General features: G+C 52.0%; 1 protein-coding gene across 1 annotated transcript in view; it reads right to left on the bottom strand.

Annotated features, from left to right (window-relative positions):
* Positions 1 to 7,238: 7,238 nt before the first annotated feature.
* TRAPPC10 (trafficking protein particle complex subunit 10) overlaps positions 7,239 to 17,255 on the bottom strand; it is a gene marked incomplete at its 5' end in the record, with an annotated part of 46,635 nt that continues 36,618 nt past the window's right edge. Inside the window, 5 exon segments of the mRNA XM_040334160.1 lie at positions 7,239 to 8,830; positions 10,863 to 11,054; positions 11,708 to 11,885; positions 13,335 to 13,505; positions 16,140 to 16,257. Of these exon segments, the coding sequence (XP_040190094.1) occupies positions 8,592 to 8,830; positions 10,863 to 11,054; positions 11,708 to 11,885; positions 13,335 to 13,505; positions 16,140 to 16,257 (898 nt within the window).

Here is a 17,255-nt window from a genome sequence, read left to right as displayed (position 1 = left end):
ACCCCTAGCTCATTATGACAAAGGCATGATACATACTAGCTCATTGTACAGGTACAGCGCCCATTATGAGGGGTTCCCGGGTCTGTACAGCGCCCATTATGAGGGGTTCCCGGGTCTGTACAGCGCTCATTATGAGGGGTTCCCGGGTCTGTACAGCGCCCATTATGAGGGGTTCCCGGGTCTGTACAGGTACAGCGCTCATTATGAGGGATTCCCGGGTCTGTACAGCGCCCATTATGAGGGATTCCCGGGTCTGTACAGCGCCCATTATGAGGGGTTCCCGGGTCTGTACAGCGCCCATTATGAGGGATTCCCTGGTCTGTACAGCACCCATTATGAGGGGTTCCTGGGTCTGTACAGCGCCCATTATGAGGGGTTCCCGGGTCTGTACAGCGCCCATTATGAGGGGTTCCCGGGTCTGTACAGCGCCCATTATGAGGGATTCCCTGGTCTGTACAGCACCCATTATGAGGGGTTCCTGGGTCTGTACAGCGCCCATTATGAGGGGTTCCCGGGTCTGTACAGCGCCCATTATGAGGGGTTCCCGGGTCTGTACAGGTACAGCGCTCATTATGAGGGGTTCCCGGGTCTGTACAGCGCCCATTATGAGGGGTTCCCAGGTCTGTACAGCGCCCATTATGAGGGGTTCCCAGGTCTGTACAGCGCCCATTATGAGGGGTTGTAGCGGGCATTAGGAGGCATGGTCTGTACAGCGCCCATTATGAGGGGTTCCCGGGTCTGTACAGCGCCCATTATGAGGGGTTCCCGGGTCTGTACAGCGCCCATTATGAGGGGTTCCCGGGTCTGTACAGTGCCCATTATGAGGGGTTCCCGGGTCTGTACAGCGCCCATTATGAGGGGTTCCCGGGTCTGTACAGTGCCCATTATGAGGGGTTCCCGGGTCTGTGTTCTTACCATCCCTATGCTGAGTTCCCGGGTCTCTACACCTGCTGTGCCCAATATAAAGGTTCACACCATCCCTCCACGGAATTCCCCTCTCTCACCCCCCAGGAAGGGACTTTACTTGTACTGGGGGGGGGGGAGATAACTCCACCCACATTCGTTTTTTAGCGTCTGGCACCCTCTGCTATCTATATGGTGCCCCCTAATACCCTCTACAATCCATGGGTACCTCCTAATGCCCTCTACAATCCATGGGTACCTCCTAATGCCCTCTACAATCCATGGGTGCCTCCTGATGCCCTCTACAATCCATGGGTACCTCCTAATGCCCTCTACAATCCATGGGCGCCTCCTAATGCCCTCTACAATCCATGGGCGCCTACTAATGCCCTCTACAATCCATGGGCGCCTCCTAATGTCCTTTACAATCCATGGGTGCCTCCTAATGCCCTCTACAATCCATGGGCGCCTCCTAATGCCCTCTACAATCCATGGGCGCCTCCTAATGCCCTCTACAATCCATGGGCGCCTCCTAATGCCCTCTACAATCCATGGGCGCCTCCTAATGCCCTCTACAATCCATGGGCGCCTCCTAATGCCCTCTACAATCCATGGGTACCTCCTAATGCCCTCTACAATCCATTGGGACCTCCTAATGTCCTCTACAATAGAGGTGGTGGGAGGGGCGACACCCTCCAGAGCCGTCTGTAAACCCGCAAAATCCGATTCGTTGGGTGGATAGGCAGGAAGTCAAATGAGGGCAAGATGGCCCCCACTTGGCTCTATGCCCTTGGAGGACCGGAGCGACCGCCGACATCACTTCCTGTTCTGGGGAATAAGAGAGATGATTTTTTTTCAGGTAAAAAAAATATATATATAAAAAATTAAATTCTTTTGCTTTTGAAGGTAGAGAAGTGATTTGGGGTCTTTTTGACCCCCCAGATCTCTCCATAAAGAGGACCGGTCATGATTATTTCCAATACAAGGGATGTTTACATTCCATGTAAAAAGGAATAAAAAAGTGATAAAAAATGAATAAAAGGGACGAATAAAAAGTAAAATAAGGAAAGAAATAAAAAATTAAAGCACCCCCATCCCGTCGCGCTCACCTGCAGAAGTACACGCAAGTTGCGCCACTTATGCAAACGGTGGTCAAACCCCACATGTGAGGTATCACCGCGATCGTCAGAGCGAGAGCAATAATTCTAGAACTGGACCTCCTCTGTAACTCTAAACTGACAATCTCTAAACATTAACGCCCGCCGCATGTACATATACGTCCACAGAATGGCACGTACAGGCATATGGGCGTACATGTACGTCCCTGCCTTTCCGCGGGTCGGGGGTCCGATCGGCTCCCCCCCCGGTACATGCGGCGGTCGGTAACCCGCGGGGAGCGATCCGGGACGAGGGCGCGGCTATTCGTTTCTAGCCGCTCCGTCACGATCGCTCCCCGGAGCTGAAGAACGGGGAGAGCCGTGTGTAAACACGGCTTCCCCGTGCTTCACTGTGGCGGCTGCATCGATCGAGTGATCCCCTTTTATAGGGAGACTCGATCAATGACGTCAGTCCTACAGCCACACCCCCCTACAGTTGTAAACACACACTAGGTGAACCCTAACTCCTACAGCGCCCCCTGTGGTTAACTCCCAAACTGCAACTGTCATTTTCACAATAAAGAATGCAATTTAAATGCATGTTTTGCTGTGAAAATGACAATGGTCCCAAAAATGTGTCAAAATTGTCCGAAGTGTCCGCCATAATGTCGCAGTCACGAAAAAAAAAAAAAAATCGCTGATCGCCGCCATTAGTAGTAAAAAAATTTAAAAAATAATAAAAATGCAATAAAACTACCCCCTATTTTGTAAACGCTATCAATTTTGCGCAAACCAACCGATAAACGCTTATTGCGATTTTTTTTACCAAAAATAGGTAGAAGAATACGTATCGGCCTAAACTGAGGGAAAAAAAAAGTTATGTTTTTGGGGATATTATAGCAAAAAGTAAAAAACATTGCATTTTTTTCAAAATTGTCGCTCTCTTTTGGTTTATAGCGCAAAAAATAAAAATCGCAGAGGTGATCAAATACCACCAAAAGAAAGCTCTATTTGTGGGGAAAAAAGGGCGCCAATTTTGTTTGGGAGCCGCGTCGCACGTCGGCGCAATCGTCTGTTAAAGCGACGCAGAGCCGAATCGCAAAACCTGGCCTGGGCATTTAGCTGCAAAATGGCGTCACCTGTAAAGTAGTTTTAAAGCGTGACATGTTGGGTATCTATTTACTTGGCGTAACATTATATATATATAAAAAATAATAATAATTGGCCTAACTTTAATGTTTCTTTTTTTTATTCATTAAAAAGTGTATTTTTTCCTCACCGCTGCACAAATACAATGCGACATAAAATATTGAAACTGCCGCCATTTTTTTCTCTATGGCCTCTGCTAAAAATATATATATTTATTTATTACACACACACAAATACACAGTAGAACCTCGGATTGCGAGTAACGCAGGTAACAAGCTTTTCGTAATACGAGCACAAGTTTTAGGCCAGGATTTAGGCCAAAGCAGTGTGCAGTACCGCGTTTGGCCTGAGGTGAGGGGGGGGCATAGTTTGGAAATACTCCGTTCCCGTCCCTTTACGAGGTCAGCCGAGCTGTCCTCTGGCCTTTCCGAGGCTCTCCGGCGCCCCCCCTCCCTCTGGCCGCATGCGGTATTGCATGCCATTGAAATCAATGCGGAACAAATTATTTTCGTTCCCATTGACTTCAATGCGGAAACTCGCTTTGATATGCGAGTGCTTTGGATTACAAGCATTCCCCTGGAACGGATTATCCTCGTAATCTGAGGTTCCTCTGTATAATGTTTGGGGGTTCCAAGTGATTTTCTAGCAAAAAATACAGATTTAAACAAAAAGTTCCAGAAAAGGCCGGGTCTTCCAGTGGTCAGTAGCGGCTCCGTAATGAAAAGCTCAGTAAGCCCCGCCGTTCACACTCTGCGACTCGGGACTGCAAAGTCACATGACAAGTCGTCCCCCCCCCCCCCGTGATTTCCAATGACCACCGTTCATATCTGTGCGACTTCAAAGTCGCCCCCGCAGTACTTTGGTCTGACTTTGATGCGACTTGAGGCCCCATAGACCTCAACATTACACAGGCGTTGCTTCCAGTTGCGTCAAAGCCGTGCGACTTCCGGGTCTCACAACTGTGAACGGGGCCTAAAAGTATGTCATTGATTAGAGTGAAGCAGAAGAAAAACCCTCTGACGGGACTTTGACCACTTCAGCCCCGGACCATTTTGTTGCTAAAAGGACCGGGTCCCTTTTTGCGATTCGGCACTGCGTCGCTTTAACTGACAATTGCGCGGTCGTGCGACGTGACTCCCAAACAAAATTGGCATCCTTTTTCCCCCACAAAGAGAGCTTTCTTTTGGTGGTATTTGATCACCTCTGCGGTTTTTAGTTTTGGCGCTATAAACAAAAATAGAGCGACAATTTAGAAAAAAAGGGGTTAAGTGTGTCCTAGGGAGCGATTACTACTGTGTGGGGGCGTGGCTTGGCGTGTGACATCACTGATCGTCTTTCACTATGACAGGCTCGCTAGGAAGAACGGGGGAAGGTTTGTTTACACTCACCTCTCCCCGTTCTTCAGCTCCTGTGACCGATCGCGGGACACCGGCGGCGATCAGGTCCCACGGTCACAGAGCTCAGGAGCGGGTCGCGAGCGTGCTGCCGGCGTCCCTCGCGCCACCCACGGCTGGGCTTTTTAAAGGGGACGTACCTGTACATCCATATGCCCAGCCGTGCTATTCTGCCGACGTATATCGGTGTGCGGCGGTCCTTAAGTGGTTAAAAGGCAATAACTCTGCCCAAATCAGTGTACAAAACTGTAAATTTATCAAAAATATTTATTACAAAATCTTAAAAGAATATCAATGTAGAAAAATCTTGGAGGAAAACGGTTTCTGTACGCCTTCAAAATATATTTTATAAATTATAGATCATAAATAACTCCAAACACATCTTTCTCCTGACGAAGAGGATTTACGCTCAAAACCTTCCGAAACGCGTAGGGCTGCACTATGTATATGATACAAGAGTGTTGCAATTAGTGGTTCCTTGATCTCGGAACGTCCATGTAGTCTCTTTTTGGACAAGATTTTTCTACGTTGATGTTTTAAGATTTTGTAATAAATATTTTTGATCCATATACAGTTTTGTACACGGATTTGGGCGGAGTTATTGCCTTTAATGTCCCGTCAGAGGGTTTTTTCTTCGGTTCTTTGTTGCACCAATAGGGATGTTGGCAATCTCCACCTTCTCCCACTAGAGCTGAAGAACGCTCGGCTCCTGGACGTTCGATCCGGTGACCTCCGGCACAGAGACAATCCACCACGTTTCCCGTAATCCCGGAAATGTCTGGGGCTGAAGGGTTCCACATGTACTGTCACTTTAAGGCTGGCTCCACCCAGGAGTGATGACAAGGGTCAAGGGGCATAGTAGCCATCTTGGAGAGCACATGTAGGAAGTATAATAAAAAGATGTACTGTCCTGAGATGCATGTTGTGTACAGGACCTGAGTCTTGTGTCTCTCACTACTCAGAGGATATAATAGACCACCATACAGGAAGTGCGGCGCGCACTCAGAGCACCTTCCCATACAGGAAGTGCGGCGCGCACTCAGAGCACCTTCCCATACAGGAAGTGCGGCGCGCACTCAGAGCACCTTCCCATACAGGAAGTGCGGCGCGCACTCAGAGCCAGGGCTGTGGAGTCGGTAGATAAATGTTCCGACTCCTCAGTTTTATGTACTTCCGACTCCTCTGTATTAATATGCAAATGAATTTTATACATTCCTTAAGGGAAAGAAACGCAACCTACCACAGGACTACTGGCTGGGAAGCCAACAGTCTACTGTATTGCACAGTTTAAGCAAAAGACAAACACAATGAAAACAATCAAGTGACTGGATAGTAGCAGCAGGCATAAACATCAGGAACAGGATCTTTACCAGTTCAAAAATACAGACCACATTATTTGGTTGTTTTAGAACAAAAACAAAGCTCATCTATAATGAACCAAAAACATAATCTGTAAAACCTAGAAATGGTTTATATTAATCTTGAAATGTTGTTCTAGGCTTAGCAAATGCAAATCCATTCAATGTAGAGTTCTAAGGAAGAGAATTGCCTCTGCCAGATCCTCTTTCATAGAGGCTCTTAAAGAGGAGTTCCACCCAAACCTCTTAATCCACTCCTCACCCCCTTACATGCCACATTTGGCATGTAATTTTTTTGGGGGTGGGGGCTTCAGGAAGAGTGGGACTTCCTGTCCCACTTCCTCCAGGCTACTAAGCTTAATCGCCTACAGGAAGGGGCTGCTGTAGGCTATCGCCTAGGACACGTCACAGGTCCTAGGCGATCTCCTGGCCAATTACACGGCGCAGCGCCGGGCCGCTCGCGCAGGCGCAGTGGGTGCCCGGCCGTGAAGCCGAAAGCTGTCACGGCCGGGTGCCCACACTGAGAATGAAGACGCCGGTCGGGGAGGGGGGGAGAGGAGCGGAGCCCCGGCCGGCGCGTCGCTGGAGCAGGTAAGTGTCAGTTTATTAAAAGCCAGCAGCTACACTTTTTGTTGCTGCTGACTTTTAATAAACATACAAATGGCTGGAACTCCCCTTTAAGTCCGACTTTATTATTTTTAGGGCTGAAAATAATCTTCCGACACTGACTTGGGTGGGTGGCATTGCAGTAACTATTCTGACCACATCACCAACGATCTCTGGATAAACAAGGATGGCTTCTTCAACAGTAAGTTTTGATGAGCGATCGTACTTTTCAGCTTCTTTTAGTGCTTTATAAAACTCCTGTTGGAATTTTTTTATTTGGACACTTCCTGGTTCTCTAACATGCGTTCCCTGTAAAAGCAGAACACAACACTATGGAAAGTATAAGTATTGCAGCTCCTAATTGTGCGTTGCGTGCCATATAGTGAAGCACATGAAAAGCGCGCTTCTTCACGGTCACTTAACGTGTTCGTTTTGCGGTTACGTGAGGCACTGCATGCATTGCTCTTTATTCTTACAGTAGAGAAGTCATTAATTATAACTTTTTGTGAATTGGGACATTGAAACTTGCTTTTTTTTTTTTAATTCCAATCTAAATTTAGTAGGAGTCGGAGTCGGTGCATTGTTTGCCGACTCCGACTCCAGGTACCCAAAATTTCCCCCGACTCCACAGCCCTGCTCAGAGCACCTTCCCATACAGGAAGTGCGGCGCGCACTCAGAGGACCTTCCCCAGGAAACATGCAGCACACAGACAGTAAAGACACAAAGCCCATGGTGGTAAAACACATTTATTTCGGGGTACTCTGAATACTAGGCGTCCACTTTCTCTTCAAGGTACAGTATACCAAAAAAATAAATAGCGCTGTTACCTTAAAACCCCATCGTATGGCAGCAGCGCCCGGCCCGCTGAGAACCGGACCCCTCCCCCCCCTGTGATCTGACTGATTTATAGAGGAGGCCGCCGTCCTCGTAAGACCGCGGCGCCATTTCTCATAGAAGGACCCGAGAACTGCACTCGTATAGCAGCATGGAAACCTCCGGAGGAGGTGAGCAGAGTAGTGTGTACAGCGCCCCGGGGACTGATCCAACCAATCAGATACCATCGCCGATCTGCATAGAACCCACAAGAACAGGAGACCACCCAAGGAGCAGATACCGCCGCCATCTTTCAAATCATTTTCAAGGACAACTCCATCAATGCCCCCCCCCCCCCCCCCCCACACGGCTCCTTACCTCTGTAGAAGGACCCCATCCTAAGCACTGAGACCCCCGACTTGTATGGGGCCCTCCTGGGACACGGCTCTACTACAGAGTTAAAGAAAAATGGGGGGGTGACTTAGAGGAGTTGTCCTTCATAGAGAACCTCTTTGTAGCCCATCCCCCCCCCCATTGCTTCCTATGTCTGTTAGAGCCCGGGGTCCAATCCCTGTGCAGTCCCTTTCAGAGCTTACACATGTTAATGGCCTCCCCCCTCCCCCAAACAAAGTGCTGAGGCCAGGTGATTGGCTGAAATCCTGGGAAGGAGTGGAGATCACATGGTTCCCCCATACTTGGAAGTACTGAGTATCGTCGGGGCGGAGCTTTCACTGTGCCCTGATTGGTTGAAATGACAGATTCTCTTTAAACCCGGACGGTACATAGAATGAGATGGGCCGGACCTGGGTCCAAGGCCAAGTGTCTGACCAATCACAGACCTCAGAACTGTCACTCGGCTAGGTGTGGAGCAACTTCCTGAGATGCAGACGACACAGACGGTGGCGATGTACAATCCGGTATGACCCCCCCGATGGAGTATTGTGCGTGGCTCTCGTGGTAGCGGACCCCTCTCTGCTCAGCGTCGTCCTCTCTCATCGGTAACACCGCCATGTGACACCCAGAACCCGGCCATCACCAGAGGGAAGAGACCCAGCGGGTAAGAACATGCAAGAGACGGACCGCCGCCGCCGATTACAGCGGCCAGAGGGGCGGAGATTGTCAATGTCTGGCGGAATATTGCACTATAGGAACAGCCGTCATTCTCAGGAGATTCCATCACGTCCCACCTCAGTCCAGACCCCACACCCAATATATACATAATACATGTTTGGCTCCTCCCCCCCCCCTTCCGCTACAGCAGGGCGCTGTGTCATGTGACATTGACCTCCAGCACATGGTCGTCCATACTGGGAATAACCAGGATCTGCTGCCCCATGCTGCCGTTGCTGATCTGCCCGGCGTGGAACGGTTGTAGCCGGGGCATGAGAAGTCCTTTCTGTTCTGATGAGGGGCCCAGGGGCCCCGGAGAGAGAGAGCTGCTGGGAGCCCGGCCACTAGGGGCCTCGCAGGGGTCTTCCACCGACACCGAGTCGTTCTCCATCCAGCTATCTGCAGAAACAGAAGATCAGAAGACAATTACCCACAAGGCACCTCTCCATCATGGAGGAAGAAAAACCAACGTGTCAAATATGGAGACAGGAGAAAATTACAAAGATCAATAATTATCCCAGATCAATAATTATCCCAGATCAATAATTATCCCAGATCAATAATTATCCCAGATCAATAATTATCCCAGATAATTGGATCAATAATTATCCCAGATCAATAATTATCCCAGATCAATAATTATCCCAGATCAATAATTATCCCCCCACGCTTGGCAAACAGCCCCAATCAATAAATATCCCATCAATTTCTATTCCTGATCAATAATTATCCCAGATCAATAAATATCCCCCCCCCCACGCTTAGAAATTGATGGGATATTTATTGATTGGGGCGGTTTACCAAGTGTGGGGAGATATTTATCAGGGATAATTATTGATCAGGGATAATTGATTGGGGCTGTTTACTATCCATGATCAATAATTATCCCAGATCAATAAATACCCCCCCCCCCACACTTGGTAAACAGCCCCAATCAAATATCCCAGATCAATAATTATCCTCCCACGCTTAGTAAACAGCCCCAATCAATAAATATCCATTCAATAAGCGTGGGGGGATAATTATTGATCTGGGATATTTATTGATTGGGGCCGTTTACCAAGTGTGGGGGTGATTTATTGATCAGGGATAGTAAACGGCCCGAATCAATAATTATCCCCCCCCACACTTGGTAAACAGCCCCAATCAATAAATATCCCATCAATTTCTAAGCGTGGGGGGATATTTATTGATGTGGGATAATTATTGATCAGGGATAGAAATTGATGGGATATTTATTGATTGGGGCTGTTTACCAAGTGTGGGGGGGGATAATTATTGATCAGGGATAATTATTGATTCGGGCTGTTTACTATCCCTGATCAATAAATCACCCCACACTTGGTAAACAGCCCCAATCAATAAATATCCCCGATCAATAATTATCCCCCCACGCTTATTGAATAGATATTTAATGATTGGGGCTGTTTACTAATCGTGGGAGGATAATTATTGATCAGGGATAATTATTGATTGGGGCCGTTTACCAAGTGTGGGGGGGGGATAATTATTGATCAGGGATAATTATTGATTGGGGCTGTTTACCACCAATTTCTATCCCTGATCAATAATTATCCCAGATCAATAAATATCCCCCCACGCTTAGTAAACAGCCCCAATAAATAAATATCCCATCAATATCTATCCCTGATCAATAATTATCCCACATCAAGAAATATCCCCCCCCCACGCTTAGAAATTAATGGGATATTTATTGATTGGGGCTGTTTATCAAATGTGGGGGGATTTTTATTGATCAGGGATAATTATTGATTGGGGCGGTTTACTATCCCTGATCAATAAATTATCCCAGATCAATAAATATCCCCCCCCCCACACTTGGTAAACAGCCCAATCAATAAATATCCCATCAATATCTATCCCTGATCAATAAATATCCCAGATCAATAAAAGCTCAGGACCTCCAAGTGTCACCAACCAGCTGAGGTTGGACAACCAGAAGGTAAATCTCTTTAGGTTCTCCAAGAAGTCCACCATATGGAATGGAACGCCCCCCCCCAGAATGGTACACCCCAACACACAGAAGGCTCCGCCTCCAGCATACTATCCAGCAGCTCCATCAGATATCCACCAGCCCCACCCACCATTATATGTCCCGTAGACATTCGCTTGTCGCGTCCGCCACGAGACTCAAAGCCGATATCGGACACGGCCAACCACCATTGGACGCCATGTAGATATAAGCTGGCACTGTTGACCATTAGTCACACGGCGTAGATATTTGCCACTCCCTCTGCCTGTAGAACCTGCCGCCCCCTTCCACCAATAGATGCCGTGCCGATATCTGCCCTCCTCCCCCCTCAGATGTTTTCTCGCACTCCGAAAACATGGAGCGGGATCGTCATCTCAACACTCAACCGGATGGCGTAAGGAATCGTACGGTTCTGTGTGACCGCAGGCGGGTACTCACCGGAGTCCAGTTGCTGAGAATGCGCGTGATGCGGAAGGTATCGGAAAAGCTGTACATCGGGGTACGGTAAGTGTCCGGCAAACAGGGGCATGACCTCCATCCGCACGGTGTGACAGGCTCCTCGTCTGACCGGCATCATCACCACACCAGAGCTCCGCCCACATACCGCCCAGTTACTTCCTCCATCCACCACTGAAAACACAAAGTGCAAACCATCAGTCACCGCTGCCTGTCCCGCCCCCGAGAGCCAAAACAGCCGTCTGTCCCGTCCCCGAGAGCCAAAACAGCCGTCTGTCCCGCCCCCGAGAGCCAAAACAGCCATCTGTCCCGCCCCCGAGAGCCAAAACAGCCGTCTGTCCCGCCCCCGAGAGCCAAAACAGCCGTCTGTCCCGCCCCCGAGACCCCACAGACTGTCAGCCATCTGTTCTTGCCCCCCAAAATCCCACAGCCATCTGTCCCCGCCCCCCAAGATCCCACACCCGTGCCCCCCCAAGATCCCACACCCGTGCCCCCCCAAGATCCCACACCCGTGCCCCCCCCAAGATCCCACACCCGTGCCCCCCCAAGATCCCACACCCGTGCCCCCCCAAGATCTCACCGCCCTATCCCCCGCCCCCCAAGATCCCACAGCCCTATCCCCCGGCCCCCAAGATCTCACAGCCTTATCCCCCGCCCCCAAGATCCCACAGCCTTATCCCCCGCCACCAAGATCCCACAGCCCTATCCCCCGCCCCCAAGATCCCACAGCCCTATACCCCGCCCCCAAGATCCCACAGCCCTATACCCCGCCCCCAAGATCCCACAGCCCTATACCCCGCCCCCAACCTCCCGGTAGATCTCCTCACCCTGGTAGAAGAGCTGAGTGCTGCTGTACCCCTCACATTCCGTCAGAGTCTCCTCCTTGTCACCCTCCAGATGGTCACACAGACGAGTGATACAAACTTCCAGCGAGCAAAGGGAACCCATCTTACAAAAGTCGGAATCTGTGGCCGGAGAGATTTCGGCACGCACCGTGTACAGCGTCTAGGGGGAAGGAGGACATTGAGGTTATACCCGCCCATTAGGCAGAGAGGTCATTTGGGGGTCACTCAGAATCTTACAGAAGATGTAGAATAGGCGGGATTATGGGAATTTATTGTACTTAGAAACCATTTCTCAGTCGGGTTATACTGCTGCCTACAAGAGGGTTTGGACACTGGCCAACAATCAATTGTATTGGTGTAACCCTCACCTATCCAAGCATGCCAACCCCCCACCAATCCAAGCATGCCAACCCCTCACCAATCCAAGCATGCCAGCCCCTCACCAATCCAAGCATGCCAGCCCCTCACCAATCCAAGCATACCAACCCCTCACCAATCCAAGCATGCCAACCCCTCACCAATCCAAGCATGCCAACCCCTCACCAATCCAAGCATGCCAACCCCTCACCAATCCAAGAATGCCACAGTTTTGTGGAAAAGTAGTATCTATAGCATGATTACAGACACATAGGGGTGGGACCCGAGTCCATTGATGGACTACAAGATATGGATTTTACATTGCTTGAAGGAAACGGGAATTCAGAGACTGCTGGAAGAATGGAAAAGCAGCCCAAACAAGGGGCGAGCAAAGTAACAAAAAACACTAACAGGCCCAAAAACAAGAGAACTGGACGGCCTGCCGCTCAATGAGCCACCTAGTTCCACTTTATGGGTACAAATATAACAAAGTGAGAACCCGTCTATAGGTTAGCAATAGCTGCAATGTAGACACACAAAACAAGGACATGGGCGCCATGACACGGGCGCCATGACACGGACACCATGGATGGACACTGGGCACCATGGATGGACACTGGGCACCATGGATGGACACTGGGCACCATGGATGGACACAAGAACACCATTGATGGACACACGGGCACCACGGATGGACACAAGGACACGGGCACCACGGATGGACACAAGGACACGGGCACCACGGATGGAGACAAGGACACGGGCACCATGGATGGACACAAGGACACGGGCACCATGGATGGACACAAGGACACGGGCACCATGGATGGACACAAGGACACCATTGATGGACACAAGGACACGGGCACCATGGATGGACATGGGCACCATGGATGGACACAAGGACACGGGCACCACGGATGGACACAAGGACATGGGCGCTATGGATGGACACAAGGACACCATTGATGGACACAAGCGCTATGGATGGACACAAGGACACGGGCACCATGGATGGACACAAGGACATGGGCGCTATCGATGGACACAAGGACACCATTGATGGACACAAGGACATGGGCGCTATCGATGGACACAAGGACACCATGGATGGACACAAGGACACGGGCACCATGGATGGACACAAGGACACTTTTCAAGACTGACAGATACCCTCCTCAAATAAACAGACCACACAATAATCTGAAGACCCCCAGACAAGGACAAACATAGCTGTATGATGCCGACTCACATAAAAGTGCTCCAAGTGGAAGAGGTAGGTGAAGGGCTGGAGATCTCCACAGCTCTGGGGAAGAGGCAGGGGGTAGAAGCTGACTGAGAAGCTGACAGGTAGAACCAGCGGCAGGTCCTTGTGCCACGTCACCTCCCACACGTAGAAGAGACATTGCTGATTCTGGATGTCCTGCATAAAACACAAGATATAACAAAAAGTGAGAGCAGGATGACGACCTTACAGGAAAGAAGAGGTGACTGGAGACCAGAAGAAGGTGAAGGGGATCTCCCTTCCTGGGTGAGGAGGTGGAAGCATTTTATGGGGGAGCGGTGGTAATGGCTCTTCAGAGAAGTGAAGGTGACGGGAGGTCAGGGAGGTTATGTGAGGCTTGGAAACCTCTCTGGGTTAGAGGAGGTGAAGGTAATGGAAGGCTAGGGGAACCTTTTAGGAGTGAGTGAAAGTGACAGGAGACTGGTGGACCACTGGAGGGAAGAAATGGTGGAATGCTGCTAAACCACCCCCAGAGGAGAAGAGATGATAGGAGGCTGGAGGACCACTTCAAGGCATGGGAAAAGAGGGGAGGGTTGGTAGACCACTCTAGGTCAGGGGAAGAGATAGGTTGGTAGACCACTACAAGGCAGGGGATTGGGAGGTTGGTAGACCACTAGTGGGCAGGCAAAGAGATGGAAGGTTGGTGGGACAACTCCAGGGCAGGGGAAGAGATGGGAGGTTGGTAGACCACTCCAGGGCAGGGGAAGAGATGGGAGGTTGGTGGGACAACTCCAGGGCAGGGGAAGAGATGGGAGGTTGGTAGATCACTCCAGGGCAGGGGTAGAGATGGGAGGTTGGTAGATCACTCCAGGGCAGGGGTAGAGATGGGAGGTTGGTGGACCACTCCAGGGCAGGGGAAGAGATGGGAGGTTGGTGGACCACTCCAGGGCAGGGGAAAAGATGGGAGGTTGGTAGATCACTCCAGGGCAGGGGAAGAGATGGGAGGTTGGTAGATCACTCCAGGGCAGGGGAAGAGATGGGAGGTTGGTAGATCACTCCAGGGCAGGGGAAGAGATGGGAGGTTGGTGGAACAACTCCAGGGCAGGGGAAGAGATGGGAGGTTGGTGGGACAACTCCAGGGCAGGGGAAGAGATGGGAGGTTGGTGGGACAACTCCAGGGCAGGGGAAGAGATGGGAGGTTGGTGGGACTACTCCAGGGCAGGGGAAGAGATGGGAGGTTGGTGGGACAACTCCAGAGCAGGGGAAGAGATGGGAGGTTGGTGGGACAACTCCAGAGCAGGGGAAGAGATGGGAGGTTGGTGGGACCACTCCAGAGCAGGGGAAGAGATGGGAGGCTGGTGGGACCACTCCAGAGCAGGGGAAGAGATGGGAGGTTGGTGGGACAACTCCAGGGCAGGGAAGAGATGGGAGGTTGGTGGGACAACTCCAGGGCAGGGGAAGAGATGGGAGGTTGGTGGGACAACTCCAGAGCAGGGGAAGAGATGGGAGGTTGGTGGGACCACTCCAGAGCAGGGGAAGAGATGGGAGGTTGGTGGGACCACTCCAGAGCAGGGGAAGAGATGGGAGGTTGGAAGACTACTCCAGGGCAGGGGAAGAGATGGGAGGTTGGTAGACTACTCCAGGGCAGGGGAAGAGATGGGAGGTTGGTAGATCACTCCAGGGCAGGGGAAGAGATGGGAGGTTGGTAGATCACTCCAGGGCAGGGGAAGAGATGGGAGGTTGGTAGATCACTCCAGGGCAGGGGAAGAGATGGGAGGTTGGTGGGACCACTCCAGGGCAGGGGAAAAGATGGGAGGTTGGTAGATCACTCTAGGGCAGGGGAAGAGATGGGAGGTTGGTAGATCACTCTAGGGCAGGGGAAGAGATGGGAGGTTGGTAGATGACTCTAGGGCAGGGGAAGAGATGGGAGGTTGGTAGATGACTCTAGGGCAGGGGAAGAGATGGGAGGTTGGTGGGACAACTCCAGAGCAGGGGAAGAGATGGGAGGTTGGTGGGACAACTCCAGAGCAGTGGAAGAGATGGGAGGTTGGTGGGACAAATCCAGGGCAAGGGAAGCGATGGGAGGTTGGTGGGACAACTCCAGGGCAGGGGAAGAGATGGGAGGTTGGTGGGACAACTCCAGAGCAGGGGAAGAGATGGGAGGTTGGTGGAACAACTCCAGGGCAGGGGAAGAGATGGGAGGTTGGTGGAACAACTCCAGGGCAGGGGAAGAGATGGGAGGTTGGTGGAACAACTCCAGGGCAGGGGAAGAGATGGGAGGTTGGTGGAACAACTCCAGGGCAGGGGAAGAGATGGGAGGTTGGTGGGACAACTCCAGGGCAGGGGAAGAGATGGGAGGTTGGTGGGACAACTCCAGGGCAGGGGAAGAGATGGGAGGTTGGTGGAACAACTCCAGGGCAGGGGAAGAGATGGGAGGTTGGTGGAACAACTCCAGGGCAGGGGAAGAGATGGGAGGTTGGTGGAACAACTCCAGGGCAGGGGGAAGAGATGGGAGGTTGGTGGAACAACTCCAGGGCAGGGGGAAGAGATGGGAGGTTGGTGGGACAACTCCAGGGCAGGGAAAGAGATGGGAGGTTGGTGGGACAACTCCAGGGGAAGAGATGGGAGGTTGGTGGGACAACTCCAGGGCAAGGGAAGCGATGGGAGGTTGGTGGGACAACTCCAGGGCAGGGGAAGAGATGGGAGGTTGGTGGGACAACTCCAGGGCAGGGGAAGAGATGGGAGGTTGGTGGGACAACTCCAGGGCAGAGGAAGTGATTGAAGGAAAGACACAAAACATCTAAATAACACATAAAGGGGGGCCATTAATACCTGGTTGTCTTGGGAGTGGAGAGGGAGGAACTCTAGATCCCAGGAAGAGGTGAGGCAACTATTCGATAATTGGAAGTTGAAGTCACACATGTTCTCCACACGAATCTGGATAAATTTTCTGAAGGAATGGAGAGAGATCACAACACAGCAACACATAAGATCCAAAACATAACAGGGAGCAGAGTAAGGGACTTAGAATGGGGAGTCCAGTAGAAGAATAGCTCACAAAGCACGGTAGATTGGAAATAGAGGCCGGGGGGGGCACAGCGGAGGTAGAGGACGAGGGGGGGCACAGCGGAGGTAGAGGACGAGGGGGGGCACAGCGGAGGGAGAGGACGAGGGGGGGCACAGCGGAGGGAGAGGACGAGGGGGCACAGCGGAGGGAGAGGACGAGGGGGCACAGCGGAGGGAGAGGACGAGGGGGCACAGCGGAGGTAGAGGACGGGGGGGCACAGCGGAGGTAGAGGACGAGGGGGCACAGCGGAGGTAGAGGACGAGGGGGCACAGCGGAGGTAGAGGACGGGGGGCACAGCAGAGGGAGAGGACGGGGGGGCACACAGCGGAGGGAGAGGACGGGGGGGCACACAGCGGAGGGAGAGGACGGGGGGGCACACAGCGGAGGGAGAGGACGGGGGGGCACACAGCGGAGGGAGAGGACAGGGGGGCACACAGCGGAGGGAGAGGACAGGGGGGCACAGCGGAGGTAGAGGACGAGGGGGGGCACAGCGGAGGTAGAGGACGGGGGGGGGGGGCACAGCGGAGGTAGAGGACGGGGGGGGGGGCACAGCGGAGGTAGAGGACGGGGGGCACACAGCAGAGGTAGAGGACGGGGGGGCACAGCGGAGGTAGAGGACGGGGGGGGGGGGCACAGCGGAGGTAGAGGACGGGGGGCACACAGCAGAGGTAGAGGACGGGGGGGCACAGCGGAGGTAGAGGACGGGGGGGGGGGGGCACAGCGGAGGTAGAGGACGGGGGGGGGCACAGCGGAGGTAGAGGACGGGGGGCACACAGCAGAGGTAGAGGACGGGGGGGCACAGCGGAGGTAGAGGACGGGGGGGCACAGCGGAGGTAGAGGACGGGGGGGGGGGGGGCACAGCGGAGGTAGAGGACGGGGGG

This window comes from Rana temporaria (assembly GCF_905171775.1).
Source record: "Rana temporaria chromosome 2 unlocalized genomic scaffold, aRanTem1.1 chr2k, whole genome shotgun sequence".
NCBI classification, from domain to species: domain Eukaryota; kingdom Metazoa; phylum Chordata; class Amphibia; order Anura; family Ranidae; genus Rana; species Rana temporaria.
Note: the sequence above shows the minus strand (reverse complement) of the source record. Positions and strands in the feature narration are given on the sequence as shown.